Source organism: Neopsephotus bourkii, unplaced genomic scaffold (assembly GCF_033783945.1).
Source record: "Neopsephotus bourkii isolate Nb327-2 ecotype Australia unplaced genomic scaffold, CSIRO-AGI_Nbou_v1 NB_1760, whole genome shotgun sequence".
Taxonomy (NCBI): domain Eukaryota; kingdom Metazoa; phylum Chordata; class Aves; order Psittaciformes; family Psittacidae; genus Neopsephotus; species Neopsephotus bourkii.
Genome location: NW_026902234.1, coordinates 516809 through 543177, shown reverse-complemented (window position 1 = coordinate 543177; position 26369 = coordinate 516809). Strand labels below are relative to the sequence as shown.

Below are 26369 nucleotides of genomic sequence, written 5' to 3'. Positions count from 1 at the left end.
TTCCTGCCACAGGCAGGTACAACTTCCACTAGACCAAGTTGCTGAAAGTCTCTTTCAACCTGGCCTTGAACACTGCTGGGGATGGACAGCCACAGCTTCTCTGGGCAACCTTTTCCAGTGCTTCAGCATCCTCATAGTGAAGAATTTCCTCCTAATGTTTAATCTAAATCTACCTTCTTTCAGTTTGAAACCATTACCCTCTATATCCCTCAGTCTCTGATGTAGGGAGGAGAGAAACATGGGTGGAGCAGCTACTTGGAATTGCTTTGCTCTCACCAGTGTGCAGTGATATGCACATGTGCTGTGCAGTAGCTGATGCACAATACTTGCTGCTCCACAGTAACTTGTTTGCATGGCTAGGTGCAGTCCTGGGTGCAGAAAGGCCAAAGAAACCACTTTGTGCAGTACTCCTCTTTATACTTGGGTCCCATTTGTTGTTGTCTTGCCCTTGGGCTGGTTTGAGGAATGCTGAGCTGGAGCATGTTGTCTTGGCAGTGTAACTACCAGGACTCTTGTCCAATCTTTGTTTAGACGTCAAAAGCTGCAGCCTCCAAGCTGTCCCCTGGGGATATGGACCAGCAGTTCTGACTGTCAGCATGTTTCCTTGATGCTAAGCCTGAAGTTTTGGGTTTCAGTTTCGTGGTTTTTTGTTTTGTTGTTTTGGTTGTTTTCTTCCCCCCCTTCTTAAATTTATCCTGTTACCTCTGATCTTTTACAGACCCATGCCTACCATGTTTCACTAATGTTAATATTCTACTGGACACATGAAGACTATAAACAGCTTTGTGTGCACCTTAGGTTAGGTGGTTTAAGTTAAATCCTGTGTGTATGTGGGTCTCGGTAGCTTTTCCCCATAAGGGCAGTTGTTTCAACCCCTGACTTTTTTTGCACACATATGTTAATCATATTGTGTAACAAGTAATTTCAAGGGAGTAATAAGTTTTGAGTATTTTGCAGAGTGTCTGGCACTACACATGCACTGAATAACTGCTGTGTTCAGTCACCATCCGGGTGCCTACGGGCCCAGGACTTCAGAGCATTTCATAAAACAGTTTGATGTTATTTGTTAGTTGCCTTAACGAAACCTGTCCTTCTAGACATCCTGCTGCATTGTTTGGCTGAAATGGGGTAAGCTGCTGTGGGAAGTTGTTTTCCCAGCAAATTCGAACTGGTTGTTGGAATTACTAAGTCACTGGCTATTACTAAGAGTAGGCTTGTTGCTGTGTAAAGGTGTAATGAAATACTTTTGTGACAGTGGAAGGAAGTGAAGGTGCTAGAGAGTTGCTGGCTTTTCTAGCTGCTTTCCGCATCTCTAACCTGCTTTAGAATGAGATGGGCTGTCTTTAGATTTGTACAATAGGATTGTGAATGTGTACTGAATTGCAAGCAAAAATCCAACCATGTTTGCTATGAATACTTAGTAAAATCTTTACTAAGTAAAGCTTAGTGACTTTTTCTTTTCTACTGCCTCTAGGATAAGTATTGCCTGGAAGTCTCTTCAGTTAAATATGATGGCTACTGTTTTGGTATTTGTATACTTGTTCCTGTTATGATTTTTCTAGAACTATAAGGAGAAAGGATACTGTTACCTTCTTGCTTCATACTATGATTTATCTATAATCTCAAGCTACTGGCCTTATTTCCCATGCTGTCTTGGTAGTATTAAAATCTTCATGTGCATTTTGTAAGAGATCTGTATATATTGGCGGTCCATGGGGAGCCAGGTACATGTGTTAGGTAGCCGAGACAGTCTGTAAGAAAACTAGGTGATAATGATAATTTTCTAATACCTTTCTCACATAAGCAGTTGTTACATCTGTAGGATTATTTATTGTGACGTAGACATGAAGCATCACAAGACCAGCTTTCTAATTCAGTCATGAAAGTTCATTTGTGAGGTAAGAATTGCACAGGAGATGATGCAAGTTATCAGAAAATGAATGTTACCAGCATCAAGCTAAGGAAAAATGGATTAGGTGAAATGCTCATAGAAATGTTTGCAGTTGCTTAGAAAACGGAAGGGAAGTTGCTAAGCCACTGTCCATCATATTTGAAAAATCATGGCAGGTGAAGTTCCCAACAACTGGAAAAAGGGAAATATAACCCCATTTTCAAGAAGGGGAGAATGGATGACCCAGGGAACTACAGACCAGTCAGTCTCACCTCTGTGCCTGGCAAAATCTTGGAGCAGATTCTCCTGAAAGGCATGCTAAGGCACATGAAAAACAACAAGGTGCTTGGTGACAGCCAGCATGGCTTCACTAAGGGGAAATCCTGCCTGACCAATTTGGTGATCTTCTATGATGGGGCTACAGAACTGATGGACAGGGGTAGAGCAGTTGACATCATCTACCGGGACTTGTGCAAAGTGTTTGACACTGTCCCACATGACATCCTTGTCTCTAAATTGGAGAGACATCAATTTGATGAATGGACCACTCGGTGGATAAAGAACTGGCTGGATGGCCGCACACAAAGAGTTGTGGTCAATGGCTCAATGTCCAGCTGGAGACCAGTAATGAGTGGTGTCCCTCAGGGATTGGTGTTGGGACCGGTCTTGTTCAACGTCTTTGTTGCTGACATGGACAGTGGGATTGAGTGCGCCCTCAGCAAGTTTGCCGATGTGTGGTTCGGTTGATATGCTGGAGGGAAGCTGTGTGGTTCGGTTGATATGCTGGAGGGAAGGAATGCCATCCAGAGGGACCTTGACACGCTTGTGAGGTGGGCTGATGCCAACCTCATGAAGTTTAACCATGCCAAGTGCAAGGTCCTACACCTGGGTCAGAGCAATCCTGGACCCAGCTACAGGCTGGGCAGAGAAGAGATTCAGAGCAGCCCTATGGAGAAGGACTTGGGGGTGTTGGTCACCAAGAAACTTAGCATGAGCTGGCTTCAGTGTGCATTCACAGCCCAGAAAGCCAGCCATATCCTGGGCTGCATCAAAAGGAGCGTGACCAGCAGGTCGAAGGAGGTGATCCTGCCCCTCTACTCTGCTCTTGTGAGACCTCACTGGAGTGTTGTGTGCAGTTCTGGTGTCCTCAACATAAAAAGGACATGGCACTGTTGGAACAGGTCCAGAGGACCACAAGGATGATCAGGGGTTTGGAGCACCTCCCGTATGAAGATTGGCTGAGAAAGTTGGGGCTGTTGAGCCTGGAGAAGAGAAGGCTGTGTGGATACCTCATAGCAGCCTTCCAGTATCTGAAGGGGGGCTATAAGGATGCTCGGGAGGGACTGTTCATTAGGGACTGTAGTGATATTACAAGGGGTAACAGGTTAAAACTTAAACAGGGGAAGTTTAGATTGGATATAAGGAAGAAGTTCTTTACTGTAAGGGTGGTGAGACACTGGAATGGGTTTCCCAGGGAAGTTGTGAATGCTCCATCCCTGGTGGTGTTGAAGGTGAAGTTGGACAGAGCCTTGGGTGACATGGTTTAGTGTGAGGTGTCCCTGCTCATGGCAGGGGGGTTGGAACTTGATGAACTTAAGGTCCTTTCCAACCCTAACTATTCTATGATTCTATGGTAGTTGCTAATTAGTTTGAAACAGGACAGGTGAATGTGGTGAGATTTGAGTGGTCTTTCCTAGGTCCAGTGTTAATTACTATTTACCATTGATGATATGGGTACAGGAAAGAAGACTGCTTATTAAATACTCAGATGAAACTGAGTGGGCCTGTATGTCTTATCTGAGGAGATGCTTTGAATGTACAGTTGTTTGACATATGGAGAAAGAGTCTAGGAGGAGGGATGGAGCAGGGCTGAGCAGGGGGCTAAGGGGAAGCTCTGTGATGGGGGGTCTGGCTCTACACTGGCAGACTGGGAGCGATGGGCCCAATAACAGTGATTGTTTATGGCCAGGACATGAGGCAGCAGTTGTGTTGCAAAAGCAGTCACGCACATAGTATTACTATATGTGATTCACAAGACGGTAAATAATGGTTTTCTGTAATAAGGAAAAAGTGGTTTATGTCTAGGGAAGGGTTCAGCTGGAAGACTTAACCCAGATTTGGGCATCACAGCCTTGCAGTGGTTTTGTGCACCAGCTTGAGAAAGGTGTTGGAGAGCAGCAACTAGAAGGATCAGAAATGTTGAAAACATGGCCTATGAGCAGAGGATGAAAAATGGAGTTTTATTTAGTCTGGAGAAAAGACTAGGGCGTACTAATTGTTGAGCATAGTGTTCAAGCATGAAGTTAACTGCGTAAAGAGGAAATGGATGATCTGTTCAGGGTCCAGGGCATAGAGAGACTTGGTAAAGGGCTTTAGCTTTGTCAGGGGAGATGTGTGCTATAAGCGCTGGGACGTGCTTTCTGGCAGTGGAAGGGGTGCTTCTGGAGAGGCTGTGGAGCCTCTGCTATGCAGTCTGAGCTCTTTGTCCCATCTTGGTGCCCTTTTCCAGCACCCAGGCTGTTCTTTTCTCCTGCGCCCATCTCTTACTGAAAATGTCAGTGCAGCATGCGGGATGGTTAAGGAGAGAAGCATGAAGCACTGTTTCAGCCAGCAGAGTTCTTGTTCTGGAGGCTTGGCTGTTGGCAAGTACTATGGTAAATTACAGAGGGAATGATAGTATAACAGTAGTGATAACTGCAAAAATAGGTCTTTGTTCCAAATGGCTTTTTGTTGTTAAAAGTTGTGTTTTAAGAAATAAATCTTCCTGATGCTTTTTTTCCCCTGGTGACGCTTAGTTTCCAGGCAGTATTTATGAAAAGCTACTGTGCATTTCCAGGGTCTTTTTTTTGGTCTTTTTTTTTTTTTTTCTTGTGTCTGCATTGTCCTTTATTTTCCTTAATTATTTTTTTCTCTTTTCTGTTTCACTGCACCACAGTTTCTAGTGCTGCCTTGTTGCTCTTTCAAATGCACACCAGGAGTAGAAATTTGGGGTCTGTTGGCACAATGCGTGCAGAGAGGAGGGTGAGTGTCTCCTGCGTGTTCCTTACCCTGCTCCTGAACTTGTTCTTCATGGGGAGGTTTGGGGGGTTGGAACCCTTTTAGGCTGCGCAGCACTCTTCTGTTTGTTCTTTTCACCTGCTAGGGAAGAGTCCCCTCCTTGTTAACTTGAGGTGATTTAGTTTACAGTGTTTCAGAATCAATATGTTAAGACTGGCTTTCAAAAAAAAAATAAAAGGAAAAAAGGGGGGAATGGTAATTTGTGATGTCAGCTGTATCTTTCATGTTATCTTGTATATTTATATATGGTTGTGAAGTAAGTTGGGACTTAAGATCGTGACTGTGTAGTGTAAGGGTTAGAAAAAGAAAAGATTTTTAGTTGAACCTTTTGGTATTTCAGAGTTCATCTTGGCATTTAACTGAGCAAACAAATGTGTTTTTAATGAGGAGTTCAAAAATATAATAGTTTTGTGGTTCAGCAGAGAGGCAAAAGCTGTGGTTTTGTTCACACTTAAAAGTTGTAGGCTGTGTTGCATTTTAATGATGTCATTTGGGCTGCCACGACCAGGGCTTTGCTTGTGTTTCTATGGAAAACTTACATTAAAGGGCTTCAGTTGGGACTCTAAAGAATTAGGCCTTAATGAAGCATCTCATAAGAAGAATTTGTTCGAAGTCATGCTTGAAAATTTGATCCAGCCACTTTACTCATACTTTACTTTGTGTCTTCCGTTGCTCTCCCTTCCCCAGTGCATTTTGTGGGTGAGGTTCTCGGCATTTCTTAGCCAGAGGGTAGAAGCAGCATTAGTACCAGGGTTTTGTGGCAGAGCACCAGTGGGCTTTTAACACAAGTCCCTCTGGTCACCACCTCTCACTGTGTTGCGTGTCAGCTCAGCAAACCATGTTTCTGCTGCACATGAGTTGAGTCCCTCTGAACAGAGACTGGAGGCTCCCATCAATGCCAAGTGCATTTTGTCTCCTCCTCATGGACCCTGTGATCGCTTCAGGCCATGCATGTGGTGGTGGCAGCAGTGGTGTATATCTGCTTATCTCCAGTTAAAAACTCGACCCACGTAGTGTGATTCATGTTTTGGCAGCCGTGGCTGTGGTACTGCTTTGATCTACAGATCTTCTAGCATTGCTCAAAATTAATTGCTTAATGTGGGGTATAGCCAGAGACTGTAAAGGAGATGGAAAGAGGAAACTGGGTTGATATAAAAAAAAAAAAATGCTCAAAGATAAAAAACCTAAAGACAAAAAACTCAAAGACAACTTTGCCAAAACCTCACAATTTTGTAAGGTCAGCATACAGGAGCTATAATATATTGTGTGTTCCCCTCCCCCTGCAATTGTAAGGAAATGTTTTCCTTTGATGCCACAGCCGAAATTGAGCAACAATAGTTGTACTAAGTAATAGAATCTGTGCCACTCCTCAGTGGATGGGTGGTGGTATCCTTTTCTTGTGCTGCAGATGGGTGGAGAAGCAGAAACGTTACAACATGGTGCTGACACTTGGGCCAGGAACTGCCTTATTTCAGTTAGAAAGACATTGCCATCCCCTCCTCCCCCTTTTATTCTTCTTCTGGCAGGGTTTGCAGTTATCAGTTCCTTGGATTTTACTTGAATTTCTGCTCTCTAATACTTTGTTCTCCAGCTTGTAGCAGTCCTGTTTTTGTTAGCTTTTTTACTCTAAGGCATGGGGTGGACTGCCTGCCAGGACAGACCCTGGTCTAAGTGCTGACATCTCCGAGGAGTGCTGCAACTAAGCTGTTGGGTGTAACGACTTTAATGCTTTTGCCATGTCCATTACAATAGGACACAAACCATACATGTGCATGATGCTGCAGGAGGGGAATGCGGGCAGTTGGTGGAGAGAAAAATTCCTTCTATTCCCATGTTTGCTATTGCTCAAGGCTGAGAACTAGATTAAAAAGGGCAAGTAAGCAGAATCCCTGCCAGGGAAGCCGAACTATCCAGGATTGTCAAGGAGAGGTTTGAAGGAATGTCTTGAGGAATTAAAGCAGGAGCCACAGGGAGCTTTCCCTCTATACTTATTTTTTATTTGTCCGTTCCCCCCCCATGAATGTATAAGCATGCTCAGTTCATAGAATGCCCTCTAGAAGGAGGAAAGCATTGGTGTATTTGGAGAAAGCAGCTCCTTAAGTCAGCTGAACAAGCATGCAGCACTGACTAGAACTTTTTTGTTATTCCCCAAACAAGATAGAGAAAGCTAATTAAAGTTGTTTTGTTGGTATTGGTAAAGTTGTTTCCCATTCGTGTTAAGAGGAAGGCAAAACCAACTTCAAGATTATTGTTATGAATTTACTTTTAGTTGTAGTATGTGTATATATAGCTGATGTATTTCATTTTTTTTTTATATATTAAGTGAGAATTACGGGATTTAAGGCTTTAGATTATGGATATATCATTTGCTTGAGAAAATTGCAGTAAAAACACCCTTCACTTAGTTGCCAAAAATTAAGCTGTAGCTCAAACATGAAATGCTTGATGTCACTCCTGCTACCTAAATAGCACTCCTTTCGTTTTTTTAGGAGCTTGTGATGTCATCAGCTGAAGCGAAAACATCTACCTCATGACCTGGCATGTAAGTGAAGGAGGAACTGATACCTAAAAAAAAAATCTAAATATGTGCGAGTTGGTGTTTACAGTGTGTAAATTGAACCTGTATACCTTCAACATTCAGATGCTGCCTTTTAAATGAAAGCTTTGTGGATTTTAAAGGAGTATAAAGTCTTTTAAAGGAGAGGAAGTCATAAAAGAAGCTGTTAACAATGAAGTTCCAGCCTGTGGAGCTCCTTGTAATAATTTCAGTTAAAATCTATCTTTATGTATCCTGTAATGCTTGGAAGGCTAGTAGGCATAGACAGAGTAATTTTATCTTACCACAATATTTACATGTGCTGCTTCTACTCCTTTTAATTCTGTGCTGCTTTTCTGGATATAAATTTTGATAGTTGTGATGAATACATCCTGTGAGTACACAGTGATACCCTTTCTAAAATTAAAAACCGCCTGTGCACAAGGTTTAGATGCTTTTACGTGCTCAGATGCTTCACAGTAAACTTTCTGCAGCTTTGTGACACTTCTGTATTCTTTTTTTCTTTCCCCTTAAGTAAGCAAAAATATTTCAATCCTCTGCAGAGGCATTTTCAGAGACTTTTTTGTCTGCCCGCTTTCTGCTTTTCTTTTGTGTGGCTTAAAGGATTAAAGTGCAGTCATGGCTTTGAGGGGCTGATGTCAGCAGTGAGCTGGGTATTCCTAATTAGTGCTAACACCTGTACCTCATTATGAAGCCTTGTTCAAGCTGTCCAGTGAACCGAGGTAGCCGGTCTCTGTTGCACGTCTCTAATGTGATTATAAAGCCCTCTCCTGATGCAAGTTTTATTACTTATTCAACTTTGGGATTGATGTGGAAAGTGAAGCTAAGCTGAGCCATTTGGCTGGCTACCAAAGATCATAAGGAATGGCAAAGAGAAGAGATGCAGTAATCTCAGTTTCAAGACTTGTAGTTCAAAGCTTGCTTGTGCTTTGACTGTTAAAAAAGAAAGGGGGGGAGGAAGGTTTTTTTTTTCTAATTTTCAGTGTCAGATACTCTGAATTTAAAACCAGATCTACAGACTCCAGCTGAGCTCTGAACATCTGAGTGTAGTCGCTATTGTGCATAACCCATTGATTTTCTGCAAATAGAGCTTTGGCCTTGACTACTCCTGCACCATCACTTTGTCTTCTAGGGGTCAGTGTTTAGAGATTCCTTTCTCTACAAAACCAGCATCATCCTCTCCTCCTACCTAATTCTGTGCTGTTAGCAGGGCTGTAATACAATGTGTTGTGCCATTGCAGTTGGAAAGTATGACCTCAGACAGGTTTGACTAAGAAAATTAAAGGTTCAGGTGAAACGGATCACTCTCATGTTTGGGCTTTACAGGCAAAAGTTTAAGCATGGTTAATTTTTTTAGGTAGTTTCAGTAGATTTTTAAGAGTTTAGCTTATAGAATTCAGGCACACAGTGCTGGCTGCAGGTTTTGAGTTATTTCCCTGTGAGGGAGGAGAGAGAGTAACTTCAGATGTGTGTCTTGGAAAGGTTTTGGGTAATAAACCTGTAAGAATTCACATGAGAACGTTGTGCTAGTTATTCTGATTTGGAAAAATGAAAGAAAATGGCAGTTTCGTGAAGTCTTAAACTTCAGACATGCAGCTGAAAGTCTAGTTATTAAAGGGGTTGAAGCCTTGCAGAGCAGAAGAGAACCCAAAAGAAAAGCTTGAATGGATAGTGCCCTAAGGTGCATGTAGGCTGTATTTGCACAGCATGTTTATTAATTTCTCTTTAAGAAAAGAAAAAAGGCAGCAACTCCAACACACTAAGAGTGAGCTAATCTTATATTTAATCATTATGACCAAAATAGCTCTCTACAGTGAGCAGCGATTAACAAATTCTTCAGGGCAACAGCATGTCAGCTGTCAGAACCCCTGGTGGTTGTGCTCATCATAATCAGAATCTTGTCTGATAAACACAATCGTTTCGGTATTTACCATGTTCCTATGGACCATCTGTCTGACCTGTAGTCCAGAGAGGTGAGGTTGGGAACTGGTAGATTAAGAAAATAAAATCCATTGCACAGAGGTGAATTGTTATGAGCAAGTCTGGTTTCGGATGAGCTCCTTTACTGAATTAGGCCAATTACTGTCTCTGATAATGGTCAACAGAGGACACCTAGGGAAAGAAAGCATTAGAAAGCTCATATAGACTCTGTTTCTTGTAAAATTTTGACTTTGGGATTTCCAGCAGATTGACATGACATATTGTGTTTAATAGCCCTTGTCCTCCATTTGCCTAATTCTCTTCAATCTGTTTATTTTTAAACCTCTGCAACATCCCATAGCATTGAGTTTCTCCAAGTAATTTTGTACTAAATGACTTTTTTCTTTTAACGACTCTCTTTCAAAGTTTGTTCCATAACTGTGTATCCCTTGTCTTCTGCACCATGAGCAGCAGTGAGTGTCTCCATCTTGTTTGCTGTTTCTTACCACTTACGGCAGATCTCTCCTATTCTGCATCTTCGTTTCTCAGCCAGGAAGTCTCAGATTGTTTAATCTCTTGCCCTAAGGCCATTGCATGCTTCTCTTGCAGCTGTAGTTGGAGGTTCATGTTGTGCAAATACTTTTTCTCCAGTGGTGCCCCTCCAGAACGTACTTCTTGCCCTTAGCCCAAATGAGTGATCTACTACTGTTGCTCATCCGTAAAGCTTTCTCTACGTGGCTCAGCAGGTGCAGCAAATGAAATCAGACGGGCTTGTATTGATGCTTGCTGCTGCTGCTCTTGCACCTCTCTTGTGTAGGTGCACAGCTCTCTGTGCTGTTAGTTTCTGCTACAGCTCATCTTGGAATACCCAAGGACCCGGTTTTTAAAGGCATTTTATGAATGTGTTTGTTTTCACCACCTTAAGGCCTTTCAGAAGCATCTCACAGGTACTGTGGCATGGCTGTGCATGTTAACTGGGAGCCATAGTTGGTGTTGGGGTAGGCAGCTCAGTGTCCCTGGCAGGGATGTCCGAAGGAGAGGATGGACCATGCCTGGGCTGCTTCTGGGTCACAGCTTCAGTGTGAACAACTGGTCACTCTGTTGCAGAGCTGAGGAGGTGGATGAGTAGTCTCAGGTGGCTTTATTCTGCCCAAGCACAGGTTAAGACATACCTTCTCTCAATTGCAGACCCCTGATACCAAATACAGCTGCAGCCTGCCCTGTGCCCTGCAGCTGCACAGGGTAAGAGCCTGCAGAGAATGGGACTTCTTTACAGGTTCATAAAACCTCACTGACCAACTGGAGTTGTGTATAGAAAACATTTTGACTGCAGGTTTTGCATTGTGTTGTGGAGTTTTGAGAGTGACTCTGCTGTAAAGGTGGTTTTGTTTTGTTCAATTTTATAGTTGCGCTTTTAATTGTAACCTCTCCCTCTTTCTCAGCAGAGACTTTATTACTGCTCTCGATAGCATGTGATTCAGTTGCAGCATGCTGTGGGCTCTTACCTGTGAATAAATATGTGGTGAAACACCTCCCTGCCTTCATGGTTTGCATGCATTTCCATTCCTTCCAGTACAGAGGTGGAGAGTGGATGAAGTGACCTGCTTTGGAGTCAGATTCATTATCTCACACCCCTGCAGCTTTGGAAGGTCAGTTGTGATAGTTCCTTATCCTCATAGGATGGATAGTATTTTCCTCTCACTCCACCTATTCAAGTACAGCTGCTGTTTGTGATCCACCCTATGGGTTGGCACCTTTTTTCGTGTGCCAAAAAAAGCCACCTCCATCCACTTGTTTGGCTTTAGCACAGCTCAAGTAAGGACATGCTTTCCACAGGAGAAGGGTGGGGGTCTAGTCTTACTCATTTTATCTTGTTTATTTGATCAAGGAGGGGGGAGAAGGAGGGAGGAATTTGGGGTAGTGTTAATGGTCAGTGTGTCCCCTCATCAAAAAAAAAAACAGAAAAGTGCTTCAGCTTGGCTCTTTGGTAGGAAATTGAACTTCATGTGGTCTTTAGGATGCATCACTTGACTGCTTTCTCAAACAAGATGTGGCAATTTAGAAACCTTGGGCAAATACAATCATTCTTTAGTTCCCCTTTCCAGGGTGGTGTCAGCCCCAGTGAGCAAGTTTGCTTTCTGTTTTGTCATTGCTGCATTTTGTGTTATGATGGGGGGAAAAAAGAGTAATTTTTCTTTTTGCCTCTGCTCTGTACCTAAAAATGGACAAACATTGTTTGGTCACAGTATCGTTTTCATAATGTCTTCTTCCACCTCAGTTGGGTGATTTAGAGAAACCTGGAATCTTACTTTTTTATAAATCTATTTTAAGTCTGTTGGACTAAAAGAGTCCTGAACATCGTTTGTGTGTTGTAGTATTACAGATTGTAGCACATAACATGAAATTAATTGACCTTCCGTTAAAATTAATTTAAATTCATTAGTTATTAAGACAATTTTTTTGTCTCTTTAGAAAGACTTTCAAAGTAAAAAAAGTGCTTTAACAAGTCTAGTAAATCTTTGTTCATGTGATGTTTTGACACAGAGAATTAAATACTGCAGTCCCATATGTATCGTGTGAAATGTGAGAAAATGTAGTAGGATGTTAGTATTCAACCAGTGATTTGGAATATTCCAAGTATTATTTTGAGTTCTGGCTGTGACAGTACTTCCCCTTTAATTGTTCCTGTCCAGTGATCCCCTTGGTGCCCTTTTTCTTACTTGAAGAAAACTTCAGCATCCAGATTTTTTATTTTCAAGTTGTGAATGAAAAACAGTCCTTGTCAAATGAGGCAACAAATCATCAACTTCATGTTTCGTATAGGAAAATATTTGTGTTCTTACTTTCTGTTATCCTTTGAGTAGAATATAAAGATGCAGCTTGCTGTTTTTTGCAATCCTTCAGGCTTTGTTAGTGATATAAAACTTTGCAGCGAAGTTGTTAGCCTCTTCAAAATATTATAACAATAAATAAATGAGTCAAAACAGGTAACATATTTAATGCACTCTACTGTTGTTGATTCTTCTATTGTTTGAGACTTAGGAGAAAACACAGAGAACGGTGAAAGCTACATTATTTGCAAGTACCAAAAAAATAACTGATTATTTTAAGCAAGTATCTTTTGGGAGATGAGAACTTCTGCCTGTGCTATTAATAGAAAATTAGGTTTTTGGAATCCCAGTAATGCATCCATTTCTAGATCTTTCCTTCTCTATTTCCTGCCTGTGTTCCTAGCTGTGATGCTAGTTTCTTACCTGTGTTTTGTCATGAAAGCATGCATTAATACAGCTGGAGAGCAGTGAAAACAGATACAAGTGGAAAACTGCTGGCAGCATCAGGCAGATAAAGCAAAGTGGCATCTTCACTTGAACTAGTGTAATACTGGGTATTGCCTAATTTTCAATTAACCAGTGACTCTTTTGTTAGTTTCTTTCATTCTCCCCTCTGGCTGTGGAGCAATTTCATCACAGTACAACAGCAGGACAATACTTGGTGACTCAGTGCATCACAGGGATTTTTATTCTGTTTGTCTCCACGTGTGCATTAGCAGGAAGGGCAGAGAGCGGTGAGGTTGTGGGATAAGCACTTGGGAGACCTGTATGCAGCTGCCTGGTTTGCTGGAGGCTCCCTGCGTGATGTATGGCTGCTCTGTGCTGCAGCTCTGAAATGTCAGAGCTTTCAGTGCTTGCTTAACATGAGCCTATCGTGAGGGTGGATATGGTAAAGACTGCAAAACACTTAGAGCCAAGGTAATGTGAATCATACCAGGTCTTAAAATAGAAAGCCCAGCTAACTGCTCTCTGAGGCTTTTCTGCTCAGTGATACTGGAGAGGCGTGTGCATGCTGTTTCTCGCCAGCGCTTGACGTGCCCGTGACTGCAATCTCCTTGCAGATACAGTGCATGAGGCTGCCTTTGGGTGTTGAATCCCCTCGGGGAGCCCCTGGGCAGCCATCTGCTCGTTTACTTGGCTTAGCACTGGGTGCAGTAACCTTCACCAGTCAAAAACTGTCTGGTACTGGTCAGTTTTTAGTAGCAGTATGTCCACACCAGTCTTGCAGCAAAGACCTTAGCTTCATCTTTGTTTAGTAAGTACATATGGGCTTGTGGGCTTTTCTTTTTTCTTTTGCCCCTTTATTATTAGATGCTACCTCAGTGTTAATGTCAGGTATGAATTTTCTTCTGAGGGAGCCCTGTAAAACAGGCAATAAACGATTAGTAACCGCGTCTTCCCTGCTGAGGGCTCTTGGGAGCAGATTAAGTCCCCCATGTGTGTGTACTGGAGATCGGCACTTTTCTGCGGCATATGATGCATGCGTGTAGTTACAGGTCTGTATGCGAGTTACCCCCTGCCTCCTGGGGGATTCCTTCAGGGATGAATTGGCTGCCCTGGAGTTTCCAACAGCCTGACAAGAGGTGGTTTGTTTGTGAGGCTGGCCTGAGGAAGCAGGAACTGTGATGGCTTCCCTCTGGCAGGATGACGCACCTCCCTTCCCTGTGGGCCTGCCTTGCCTGCCTGCCACCTGGGCCTCAGGCACTGACCTGCTGTGTGGCAGCCAAGGTAATGCCTGCTGGGAACTTGTTCCTTGTTTCTTTGCACTGGGAGCTTTGTCACTCCCTTGGCCATGAGGTGGGCCCAGCAGGGTCAGGCAGAAAGAGAAGACACCATCAGGGTGTTGGTATCCTGCTGAGGACGGTGGCTCCCTTTTCCTGAGGGCTGTGCCCTCATTTTAGCCTTTTTCCTGAGTGGGAGCAATGCTGGGAGGTGTTTGAGGAGCTGGGAGAGGTGGGTGAGGAGTGTTCACTGGGCTGCAGCCAGGCAAACACATCTCTGGTGTTGTGATCATAGCAATGCCAGGCAGTGCCCGGCTGGTTGTGGTGTCAGGGGAGGAAGTGCCGCCTTCTGATTGTTTTTTATCTTATTGTAGAAGTAGGCTTTCATTCAAACTCATTACGGTATGTTGAGGGAAATAATTTTGTGTGTGTGTCTTAATCTCTACTGCTCTTTTAGGAAAACGGTAGCTCTGTTAATAAACAGCTGGTATGGAAACAGCCTTGTGTTCAGGAGCAGAAAGTAATTATTAGGACTGAAGCAGAGAGGAGCAGAACCACATACGCATCTGTCCTGGGTTTAGCAGCAGCAGTCATTTTTTTCTCCTTCTTGGTAGCTGGTGCAGTGCTGTGTTTTTGACTTTCGGGCTGGGAACAAAGCTGATAAAAATGATGTTTTGGTTTGGCCAAGGACTTTGTGAGTCTCATGCTCTGCCAGGGAGGAGGGGAGGCCGGGAGGAAGCAGAGACAGGACACCTGACCCAAACTGACCAAAGAGGTATTCCATACCACAGCACGTCATGCCAAGGGGGGAACTGGGAGGGACCCGGAAGGAGAGGGGGTCGGCCGGGTCGGACTGGTGGTTCGGCGCGTGGTATTGTACTCCTTTCCTTTGCTGTTTTCTCTTATCATTGTTGTCGTTGGTGGTAGCGGTGGTGATTCGTATTGTACCTTAGTTACTAAACTGTTCTTATCTCAACCCGTGGGAGTTGCATTTCTTTTTGATTCTCCTCTCCGTTCCCCCAGGAGTAGGGGGAGGGCAAGAAGGGGGGGGAGAGGGTAACAAGCTGTCTGGCTGTGGGTTAAACCACGACAGCATCGGTGTATTTGCTCGCATTAATGGCAGTCTGATGTTGTTTGTTTTTTTTAATTGATTTTGTTCAGGTCGGTACCATCTTCAGGATGCAGTGTTTAATGTGAAGAAATACTTCCATGTCAGCCTGGCCCACCTGGCTGCTCTGTGCACAGGCCAACACATGCACCTTGCTTCAAAGACAAAAATAAAGCTGCTCGATCACTGCTGGGTGTCAGGGAAGCACAGAGGGGAGAGTGTCATTTAATCTGTCAGGCCTCTTGGAGAGTTGCTGTTGAGGTAGTGGTGGTGCTGTGCGTGTTGCTGGTGACGTGGTCTTCTGAGAATGACTTTGATTTTTACCCAGCTTCTTGGTGTGAGGTGATCTAGGTGAAGGCCTCTGGTGGAAATCTGTCCCCACCTGCCCTCATGGTGGGTCTTCACATGGATGTGGCACTGGGAATTAAAAGCTGCTCTTCTGTTTTCAAGGTAGGAAAGGCAGTTGTATTCTGGGTGTGCTGTATTTTATTGTATTATCAAAGCATGTTATAAATGTGAAATAGCATCACTTACCCTCTTTTTATACTCACAAAGCAAAATGAAGGCCATTAAGTGCTTTGCAGTAGACCAAATGATGAATCTTCTTTGTAGAAGGGCACATGAAATGATGCCAGGGTTCCCTTTTGGCCCATAATCCACCGATGAATGGGAAGGGGGGTGGAGGGGAATTACACTTGGGATTTCTTCATCATGATTTTATGATCTATCAGCTGACTTCAGAATTTAACTATTTCAGGTGATAAATTGTGCTGGAAGATGATACTTTGGGTTCCTCTTTCTAGGTTTTAAGCACACAGTATCCTTGTGGGAGGTGCTAAATTGCCTTATGTAAAAAGGTAACGTACAAAGAAAGAGAGCTGGAGACTAGGTAGTTACTATTGTACTTTATATGGACCCATGTTGTTACCCATATTCCTGTAACGTGTACTTCCTTGGCTACCAACATTATTTAATTAATGACAAAGGAATTGACTGTCACTGGTAGTGCTGTTTCTAAAAACAGGCTCATTCCTCCTTTGATTATTATGTTAACCAAGGCTTAGTATGAAATAGTAGCAAGAAAAGGTTTATTTTGTGGTAGGCCAAGTACAGTCTTCAGGGAATAAATCAAGCTTTCCTTTTGGGGGTGAGAGGAGAGTAGGATAGATGTGGTCACTTTATTAGGGCTCTTCAGTAGGGGGATATGACTAATCTTAAAATTTTCATTCTCTTTAGAATGAAATAAAGAAAAAATGTTTTGTTCTGTTTTTTTTTGTTGTTTTTTTTTTTTTTCTGAACTTTTCATGTGAATTGTTTAAGCTTGCAGACCTTTTCATTGCAGCACATACTGCCAACCCAAGTTCCGAGTAGGTGTTTTTTCCAGTTTATGTAGCCTTTTTATGAGATTGGATAGTATATTAAAAAATAATAGTAATAAACCCAAACATGACTGATCTCTCTTCCTCTAGTTATTTGAAATGTTGTATTAACTCTTCTCATATTTCATAATTTCCCTGGCAGTTGACTATGAAATTTGACCTATTTAAACGGTCTTACTGTACTACATTTCCTGGAGACCTTTCAAGATAATTTGCTTCCTAATCTAAATTTAACAGTTACATAAACCACATTTTGGAGACTTGGAAATTTCTGCCTACTGCCTCTGCCTTTTTTTTGTATTTTTTTTAATTTATTTTTTAATGTAGACAAGCCATATTGGAAAACTGTAAGTACAGATTTTTTAGTCCGAGATTTGCGTGTAGCTTGTCAGTTGGTTTGCCTACATAGATGCTGTTTTTCTTTTTAATAAGATAAAGAAAGTAGGTTATTTCTTTGTCACACTTGAAAGTTTCCTTAGTGCAGTGGCCAATTCCATTTTTGTCAGTCTATTTTAAAGCAGGAAGAAATAAAATCTCGCAGGTCTAGGTTATATTTGCCTTACAGCTCCTTGAATTTCTTTGTTGCCTTTTCCTTCTGTATAGGTGTTAACAGGTACTGAGTAGCGTATGGATATATTTAACCTTTCTCTGCAACACACTGAAGCCAGGAAGAAATGACTGCTACTCCTTGGAGATACTGTTTTGTTCTGAAATCTGGGCTAGATTTAAGGATTCATTTTGTACGCTTGTCACTAGTGTCTTGCCTAATATGCTGGGTGAATTCAGACTCTGAGATACCTCATCCTTCTTTCTGCTAACTGTTACATTCTTCAGCATACAGTGCATCAGTATCAAAATGAGGATAAACTTGATGGCTTATTTGGTAAATTTAGTTGCTTACTCTGACACAAACTAAAAAGGAAAAATGTGTGTTGCTGTTGTTTTCGCAGGTATTTGAGTTTTTATTTTGAATAAGGCTCTGAAATTTTGTTAACTGCTGTTTACATATGCTGCTTGACTGATTTTTTTATATTTTTTTTTTTGAGTAATACATGATAACTAGCTCTTCAGAAAGGGGAAGTACCATAAGTCAGTGCAACTCAAGTTTTCCCTAGGGAGAGGAGAATGGTGGTAGAGGCAAGTGTTCTTGTTCGCTTCAGCAGTGGCTGCACTGTAAATAAGCAAAAAGGAGCAAACATAATTTAGAAATCATTAATTACAAAGCATCTCCCCTAGATTTTTGGCCCAGAGTGTTTCATTTTTTGTCAGATTCTTGCATGTGCTGGCTGATACGTTGATTACTGTTAAATTGGGATCCATGTTCCATTTCAGCTAGGTGAGTGCAAGGTAGTTTTTTCCTGGCTTTCAATGAAAGTGCAGTGATATGTTGGATCCAGCATCAATTTTGGCTCCAGGGCAGAATTCCCAATATGGGCATCAGCCTTCCGAAAGCCAGGGAGATGCTGGCAGCATAATGTTGCTGCTTGTGGCTGAGGAGAGTGTGTTTCCTGGGGTTATTTTTAGTTGAACACCTGAACAGTTCAGGGCATTTTGACCTGCTTTTGGGTGTTTAGGTGACAGCAGGGAATGAGGCTGATTTTTCTTCTTTAAGTTGTGGGTTTTATCTTTAGTAGTTGTGAGCACAGCAGGGGTATGGCCATGGCTTGACAAGTCAGAAACGGGACAGGTGTGGAATATGGTTCAAGTTTAGGAACTGCTCTGGTAATTGATATTAAAAATGACAGCAGAGAATGTTCCACTGCAGTAATTGCCTGGAGGATTGAGTATCTTTTTGCTTGTGAGATGGTGATTTCATAATGTCACTTCTGTATTTTAATTTTAATTTAAAAGGTCCCTCAAGGTGAGCATCTTTAGAACTTGGATATGTTGTCATACAAGCGATAGATCAGCTGTTAGTCTTTCTGTGGATTTAAGAAGTGGAGAGATGGGGGGAGAAGCTTTAGATCTAAACATATTATGTTCTTATTCTTAATGATCATTTTTAAGTTAATCTGTGCTTGACTATAATGCTTGAGCACATTTCAAATCCACAGCCACAGCGCCTCTACTTAAGTTTTAAGGGAGTGGAATCATTACTCAGTGACTGGTAAATAATAAGGTTTTTCTCGGGGCTTTTTTTGGGGGGTTGGAGCCACTTACCTTTTTTACTCTGCAGCAACATTTCTGTGTTGCTTTATGCTCCTTGTTTATCTTAGCTTGTACATTGGAACTACTGGAAAGTTTAAATGCTAAAACTAATTTCTCAAAATTCAGATATAAAGTTCAATATGCACATTTGCAAAACATCTGTATGAAGAAAACTGAAGTGAAGGAGGCTGATGGTTTTAGTTGTCTGTGGTCCAGCATTTCCATCATACTGCTGATAGCTCATCTTACCTCCCCCCCCCCCCCTTAATAAACAGCACTTCTTTGAGGCTGGTTTCTAAATTTATATTTTAACAATTCTGTGGAAAAAACATTTTTTATTTTTCTAAAAGTTCACTAAATTTTCATTGTGTGTGTAAAACTATTTGACTCTCTTGGTTTGCCATTGATACTGTGAAGTAGGTAAAGGGCACTGGCAATCTTGTTAGTTTATTTGTTACCTTTCTATTAAGCTTGATGCATATCTCGAAAAAGATATTAATTGTGCTCCTTTATTCTAGGCTTCATTTCACCATAGTTTGCAGGGGTGAAGTTAGCGAACAGGCAGAGCTAGGATATCTGAGGGATTGTACCTACTTGTGTGGGATTTTTGGTTCTGCTTGTTTGGGCTTTTGGTATGTGTGGATTGCCCTTTCTTTCTACATTTAACCCTTTCAGGGATATTTGTTTATGTGTGGGTTTATTGTTATTTTTTTAAGCTCTTCACAATGCATTGCAAGTGATAACACTAAATGTGATGGAAGAAGTAGGAACTTTGGCACAGGGTTGCTTGCAGCCTTGCTCTGGATGGTATCATCCAGCAGATAGCATCATCATCTGAAGCTGAGGGACAAAACTGGAGGGTGCTGGACTGCTTTGCGAGGAACTGGACCGAAGCTGGGAGAGGTTGACATAAGTTTCCGTGTTGTGGAGTCTGGCTTTATATCTCCTGTCTCTCTGAACAGAACAGCTGTTGATTCTCCTGCATTCTGCAAAGGCAGGTGAAGGAGTGAGGTGGGATCTTTACCACAAAATGGGTGTTACTTTGGGACCCCTCACTGATGACTGAAGAATTGGTATCATTGTTAGTGAGTCTTTTTGATGAGCCCTCACCACACTTTGGGGTGGAAGTGAGCTGGAAGTTGTGTGCCAATCACAGTGTATGCAAGGATACAGCAAAGGCATCTCCTACACGCTAAAACCAGAAGTGAAGTCTGCTGCAGAGGTAGTCCTGTTGAATGATGCTGAGTCTGTTGTTACTTCTGCATCATGTGGGGGTATATGGCTAGTGTTGGTCACTTTAATAGCCTCTCTTAGTGAATGCAGCACGCACCTGTGATTTGCTGTAGCTCTGTAGCTCTTAGTGACTGTTGTGGTTAACACTGCTGAAAAAAATCGGTCAGGACTCCAGTGTAATTACTGTTAGGGGCTTTTACCCCGAGCGACTGCTTTCACTGTTTCTGTCTGCTGTGACAGGGGTGTAAATCTCTTGCCTCAGCTGCTGCAAATCCAGTTCTCAAATACAGCTTTTATTTTTTTTTTTTATTTATTTTTTTTTTTTCCTCCTAGAAAGTTTTTTGCAGAGGTGTGTTTTCTGTTCCAAAGTTTTTGTTATACTGGACATTTCTGTGTAAATTGTCTTTGAAGTAGCCCTCACCTCTCTGCTTTTCCTAGTTGCCCAGGCAAAAATCCAGGCTTCCTGGGTGTTCTTTCCTGAAGTTGTCTGTCTTAGCCTCGTGTTTGACCCTACTTTAGTTGAATGCACATGTGCTCTGTGGATAGCTGTCTTTAGTGTAGAGTGAAAAGGTTTTATTGCTGCATGTTTATATAGGCTGTAAGAGATGAGAATCGCCTGCCATAAGCTTTCAGCACCTTTTAACAGCTGCTCAAAAATTCATCTGAACATAAAACCAAAGCAAGCAGCAAGCACTTGAATTTCTTGCTAAGAAATGGAAGTGAGGAATACTGCTTGACACACATAGATGTCTTTTTCATCCACTCCCAAGGTCTTGTAACATGCCCGATGGTCTGTAAGCCAGAGCACTTTGAACTGAAAGACTGTCAGCAGAGAAGGTGTTGCCACAGGCAGAATCTGCTGCATTTTAGGGATTGTTGTATGCTCCAGGGGGCTGGATTTGGTTGCTTTAACACAAGCTCTTAAACAGGCAATACCATTTTATTTGCTCTTGATTAAAGTCCATGCCTGTAAACATCATGACTTGGCAAGATGACAGTAGTCTTCTAGCCCTCCCTGCACTGTGCAGAAGTTAACTTCAAGTCTGCTGCCCCCAAAACATGCAGAAAGACAAGCCCATCTGGCTCAGGTGCCTTCTACCTGTCAAACAGCTTTTGCTAAGAGATTCATGGAAGTTCCTTCATCTGGCTGGTGCCTGCAGAAGCTACCTGACCCTGCCAGCTGGAAGTGAAGACCTGCAGTGTTTTGGGTACTTTGGTTTTGATGCTTCTCTTCTGTTGGATGCTGGGCTTTGTATGCAGGATGGCTGCCTTGCCTCCCCCAGGCTGTTTTGAGCTGGGAGAAGGTAAATTAATGTGAAATAAATTGTTATGCAATGGCAGTTTATAGCTTAAGTGATATAAATGACACCTTTTGATGTCCTGCCCTGTTGATCACTGTGTCCGTCTGTCCTCCACCCAGGTTGAATACCTGAGTCAGAAGTTCTGTAGCTGACTGCTTGAAAACTACACATGTTGCTTCCCTTTTTTGACTCCCAGGAGTGTAGGGCAATGTCTTCTTATAACAGATAGCTCAAAAGGGTTGTTTTAAACTTTTAGTGATTGATTATTGCGTTTAGGTTCAGTAACTCACTCCCTTAAATAGGAGTGAAAATTTCCACCAAATTAAACATTTGTGCTGCAGACAACTCAACTGAAGTAAAGGTTTTGGGACAGGCTTCTCTTACCTGGAAGTCTTGTTTATCCCATGGTCTTTGGATACTCTCAAGACCCATTGTACAGTAACTACCAATGAGGGTTTATCAAATAGGGGCACTTAGCTGTGTTGCTGTTTAAAAACTGCATGTGGTTTTAAGAAATGCAGCTGCTTATGTTTCAGGTGTGGGCAAGCCTGCATTCTAATAGTGCAGGCATTTCAGGTTCAGCTCTCTGTAACCTACTTGTGCCTAGCTTCTGCTTTGTCTGTTTCTGCAGAATAATTTTTTACTTTAATGATTTCCTCATTCAATCCATTAAAAAGATCAGAGCAGTTTCCATTTACTGTTATTAACTGTAAACTGTTACTGGTTCTTATTTAGCAAATGTAGCATTGAATATTGTAGAATAGCAAAGTCTGGTAAGAATGTTTATGGATTTCTGTTGGCACTTGTTTAGAGCCTGTAACTGATCACTGTTTTGACCTTTGTTAAGTAGAGGTCCAGAATTTTTCTTGCGTGTTCTCTGTGTTACACATTGAAAAATCAGTTTCAAAAAGCTTAATACCTTTTTTTAATGGGACCATGGAAGTGATACCCTCCATCACTTCTGAGACTTCTGAAAACCACATTTCATGTGAACTAAGCGGTGGCCAGATGATTTAAATGGCATCAGTCACTATCTTCTGTGATTGTCCCGATTTCAAATGTGCCTTTTGTTTTTCATGGATGCCTTTGTTTTTTGCTGGCTTGTGATTTGTGTTGGGTTACTTTTAAGGTGAGCTGTATTTCTAAATCGTTGCCTTGCTGTGTGCATCCACCTTATTTCCTGGCCTCCACCCATCTCTCAGCTAGCGACTGCCACCATGGCAACTCTTCCTCTGGCTGAACAGATGGGACATTGAGTCTCCTCCAGGAGCAGAGCACTGCTCACGCCCTGCTGGGAATCATGCGGGTTGCAATCCTTGCTGCAGAATTCGGAGCAAGCTCTGGCCAGCAGAGGCATGCTGGTTTTGAGGGTGCTTGGTTTCACAAATCATACTGTGGTTGAAGAATTGCTTGTAGAAGTAAAACATAGTGCCTTATTATATCTGTGCCTGAAAGCTCTTCAGAGGAGCTTTGTCTTTAGTGAGAGGAGCTTGGCCTCAGCCAGTACCTGGTGATTTTTCTGGTAGAATGGTTGCCATCAACTTTCCTTTTCTCTTTAGGATGCGTCAGGATGAAACGCCACAGGCATCTAAGCACCAGTGACAGTTCAGACAATGAGAGTAAGTAATACCTACTAGTTTTTCTTTGGTCTGTCACCCCCTTGTGGTTTTCTTCTGTGGTTTGAGGCCAAACTGTTTCACCTCTTACAATTAAAAAAAAAAAAAATTTGATTTCTTTTTTGCATTCTATGGTTTTTGATGTTCTGATTTCTGTTATAGGAGGAAAATGAGGTGAATGATCCTTTAAACCTGGGGGAGTCTACTTAGAATGTAAAGAGAAACTTGAGTGTCTTTACTTTTCAATGTTAGGGAAATGAAATCTGTAATTCAAGAGAAAAATTTACTGTCTGGGGTCCTATTTTGTAATTCCTATTTTTTAAAAGGAGTTCTGTTGTCTCTTATGCAGGAGCCTCAAATTTAAAATGACTGGGGGTGGCAAGCTATTTGAGCATTGGTACATTAGAGTGTGTATAAGATGCAGAGTTACAATAAGCATATTGATAGTTATCTTACATTACACTGGTCCTTGTTCTATTCTACTTTGATCTGTTGTACTGCTTAGGATAGTTATATTTTAAATGTTCCTTGGCACACATTAGCCTGAGGCTGCTGAGGAAGGTGGGGACATCTTCCACTCAAGCAGGTTGCCTCCCCCCCCACCCCGACCTTCCCCCCTGCTTTTTGGTTTCCAGGACTTGCAAACTCTGTTCTCAGTTTTGCTCCTTCTTCCACTTTGTTAGAAAGAAAGCAAAGGAAAGTGGTCTGCCTGCCTGTTTCTGTTTACTTCTGCTTGCATCAGGCAGATCAGAATGTACCCATAAACTGTGCTGTGGCTTTACAAAGAAGGAGTGGAACAGGAGGAGCTGTAATTAAGCCTACAGACTGCCTAAGAGTTTTTTTGCCCACGTCTTGTCAAAAATTTGTGATAATTCAGGAGATTGGAGCGCCTTGTGTCCTACTGAAAAACTAAATGAATTGAAATGAACTATAATTTTTTTTTTCTTATATACAGGTCCTTCCACTTCCTTTTCATCTTGTTCTAAATACAGGAGCAAGTCAAAAACACCAGCAAATGAACAAAAGAAACCTGCTGAGGTAAGAACCAGGGTTAAAGATTGGTTGCTGGTAATTTTTTGTCATGTAGTTTTAATGTTTCTAAGCCTTGAAATCGTGAGCTTTGAACTAGTGCCAGTGAGTCCTTTTCTCACCTGTCAAATCCTTTATGAAACTCTATTTTCCCCACTGTGCGAGTATTATGGGAGCTCTGGTGTTTGATGTCCCAAAATGACTTTGGGCATTTGCAGACAGTATCATGTAGTTCTTTCTTCCCCTGAAATATAGTCTTATTTTTAAATTGGAAAAGCCGGGATGGTTTTAGGACTTGAGCATGCTACAGAAAAGTGGTTCATGTGTATGGGAAGAATACTTTCTTTCTGCTTTAGGATAAAGCAGTGGGCCACTTAAGTGGGCAGGGTATGTATGAGGAGTGCTTACTCATCTTCTGTCAGTTTCTCACTACTGGCTTTTTACCTTCAGCAAAGCTTTTTTCTTTTTTCTTTTTTTTTTTTTTCTCTCTCTCATTCACTCTGCTATCCCCACCATTAGGACCTCTACACCTACTGCCATTGTCACTGGATATGTATCTACCAATTGAATAAACTGGCCTATATGCACAGTCCAGTGCTCACATCCAGCCTGTCAGCCATTTCACCAGTAGCCCTTGTGTGGAAGGATTTGTAGGCTGCCTTCTCCAGATTTGATGCTTGCTTTCTTAAGGGATGAAGTCAGATAACTGCTGCAAATGGGAGAAGTGTTTTCCTTTCCCTTTACTTGCTATTGCATTCCCTCCAACGGAGTCCTTCAACATGTTAGTATGAACTGTTGATGCCTGAGGTTACTGAAAAAAAACCACCAAAAAACTACAAACTCACTTTGCTCCTCAGCAATTTAAAGCTGAGATTTATTTCCCAGAAGTAATTTTGTGTACTATACCAGCAGCTTTTTACCTGCTTAGATACTACTATGAGAGATTGCATGAATTAGAATGGATTGTGCTCATACAGCAGAGCTGTTTGGCAGACATACTTCGTGCTTCTCTTCTAAATGCTGCTGACCAGACGAGTTTGGTTTGGTTGTGCAAGGTAAACGTTGCACAACCTGTTCTTTCCTTAGAAGCTTAATTTTTATCACAAGTTAATTGAATAAAATTCACAGATTCTTTTCTAGAAGAGAATCTTTTAGGAAGGTTTCCATAAAAGGAAAATTGGCTATTACTAGCTACATAGTGTCTTATTTACAGCCATCAAGAAGGTCAAGAAGAGTTTACTATACTTCTTACCTTTAAAATGTTGGTCTGAGGGTAATGGTTCTGTGAGAATTTTAATCTTAAAACAGCTCATGGCTATTGAGTAGTTGTTGCTGATGTCTGCCTTGTTACTAGCTGAGCTAGTAACTAGTAGCTAGTAACTAGGGCAAATGGGAACTGAAACACACATGCCCTGCCAGACTTCTTGTGTCAGATACACTTCAGTGCTAATCCCTTGCCAGTCCCTTGTTTCTTTGCAGCCATCCAGCTTTACTTTTGTGTCTCTTCTTGGTGATTGTCTTGTTACAGTTTTCTTTGCATTTGTTCCATGCTGTCATTATGGTGTGTATGTACATTATAAATAATTATGAAGATTTAGTCCATGTGTATAGCATACAAGTATTCTGTTTACGTAACTTCTAGGAATTAAAATGAGCAGTATTTTCAGTTCCTCCTCTTGAGATCTTCTTCGCTGCTTTCTGCCTGTTTCAACACAGAATCTTGAACCCTTTACTGCTTGAACATATGAAACTTTGAACAACAAAATCTAGAATATACAGTTTGACTTAAAAAGTATATTTTGTAACATCAACTTTCCAATAATACTGACATCTTTTTATCATCTTTCATTTAAGATCCTGCTCCTGGGAATAAAAGAAGGAAAAAAAAAAAAAATCTGAACCCTTAGAATATGTTATCTTCTGAAGGAATGTCCCAAGTATAGCATTTAAAAGAAACTGTATTTCTGGGGGGGGGTGTGTGTGGGAGGAAATCAAGTCCCCTGGGAAAAGGGAACGAAAGGGAAAGTGACAGTAATAATCTCTACTGTATGTAAACTCTTGGCTGTCCTTCCAGTTTTCCTTTCCTTTTGCTTCCTTCTGCTGGAAGCAAGTACTTCTTGCAAATCCTTGAAAAGCACATGCTGGGAAAGTGTATTACATGAAATGCTGTTGTCTGCAAAGCCTTGAAATTGATTATTTATGGACCAAGTGGTGACAAGGGTGTAAAGCAGAGACTGAAAAGAGACCCCACCACCCACCCTTCCAAAAATCATGTTGTAATCCCACAAGTTTTCTGTAGCAATAGTTGTCTAATAACTATCAGATAGAAATTGAAAATTTCAGGCTGACAGGATCCCTTTAGCAAGGGCTCTCTTTAACAAGTTGGCATTCCTCTGCTTTTGTTCACCTCTGCTTGCCAGGCAGCAGGCTGTTTCTTGAGTTAGTGATGCAGAAAATCTGGAAGGTCAAAGCTATAAATAGCTGTTTGGGAATATTTTTGCTCCTGGTCTTCTTACATTGATTTTTCTTTCATGCCAGTAAACCTGGCTTTCTCAATTAGATTGCATGTGAATGCATA

General features: G+C 41.8%; 1 protein-coding gene across 10 annotated transcripts in view; it reads left to right on the top strand.

The window, feature by feature from the left end:
* Window positions 1–26369, top strand: part of JADE3 (jade family PHD finger 3) — a 67964-nt gene that overhangs the window by 12472 nt on the left and 29123 nt on the right. For 4 of the 10 annotated variants that reach the window (XM_061377814.1, XM_061377822.1, XM_061377820.1 and 1 more), the window contains exons 2-3: window positions 22706–22765; window positions 23718–23800. In XM_061377814.1, coding sequence (XP_061233798.1) covers window positions 22717–22765; window positions 23718–23800 — 132 coding nt within the window. In that variant the 5' untranslated portion in view covers window positions 22706–22716. Of the gene's footprint in view, window positions 1–5900; window positions 5920–7437; window positions 7491–10950; window positions 11075–14188; window positions 14210–22705; window positions 22766–23717; window positions 23801–26369 lie in introns of those variants that run through there. The other 6 variants (XM_061377813.1, XM_061377816.1, XM_061377815.1 and 3 more) reach the window with 4 other exon arrangements.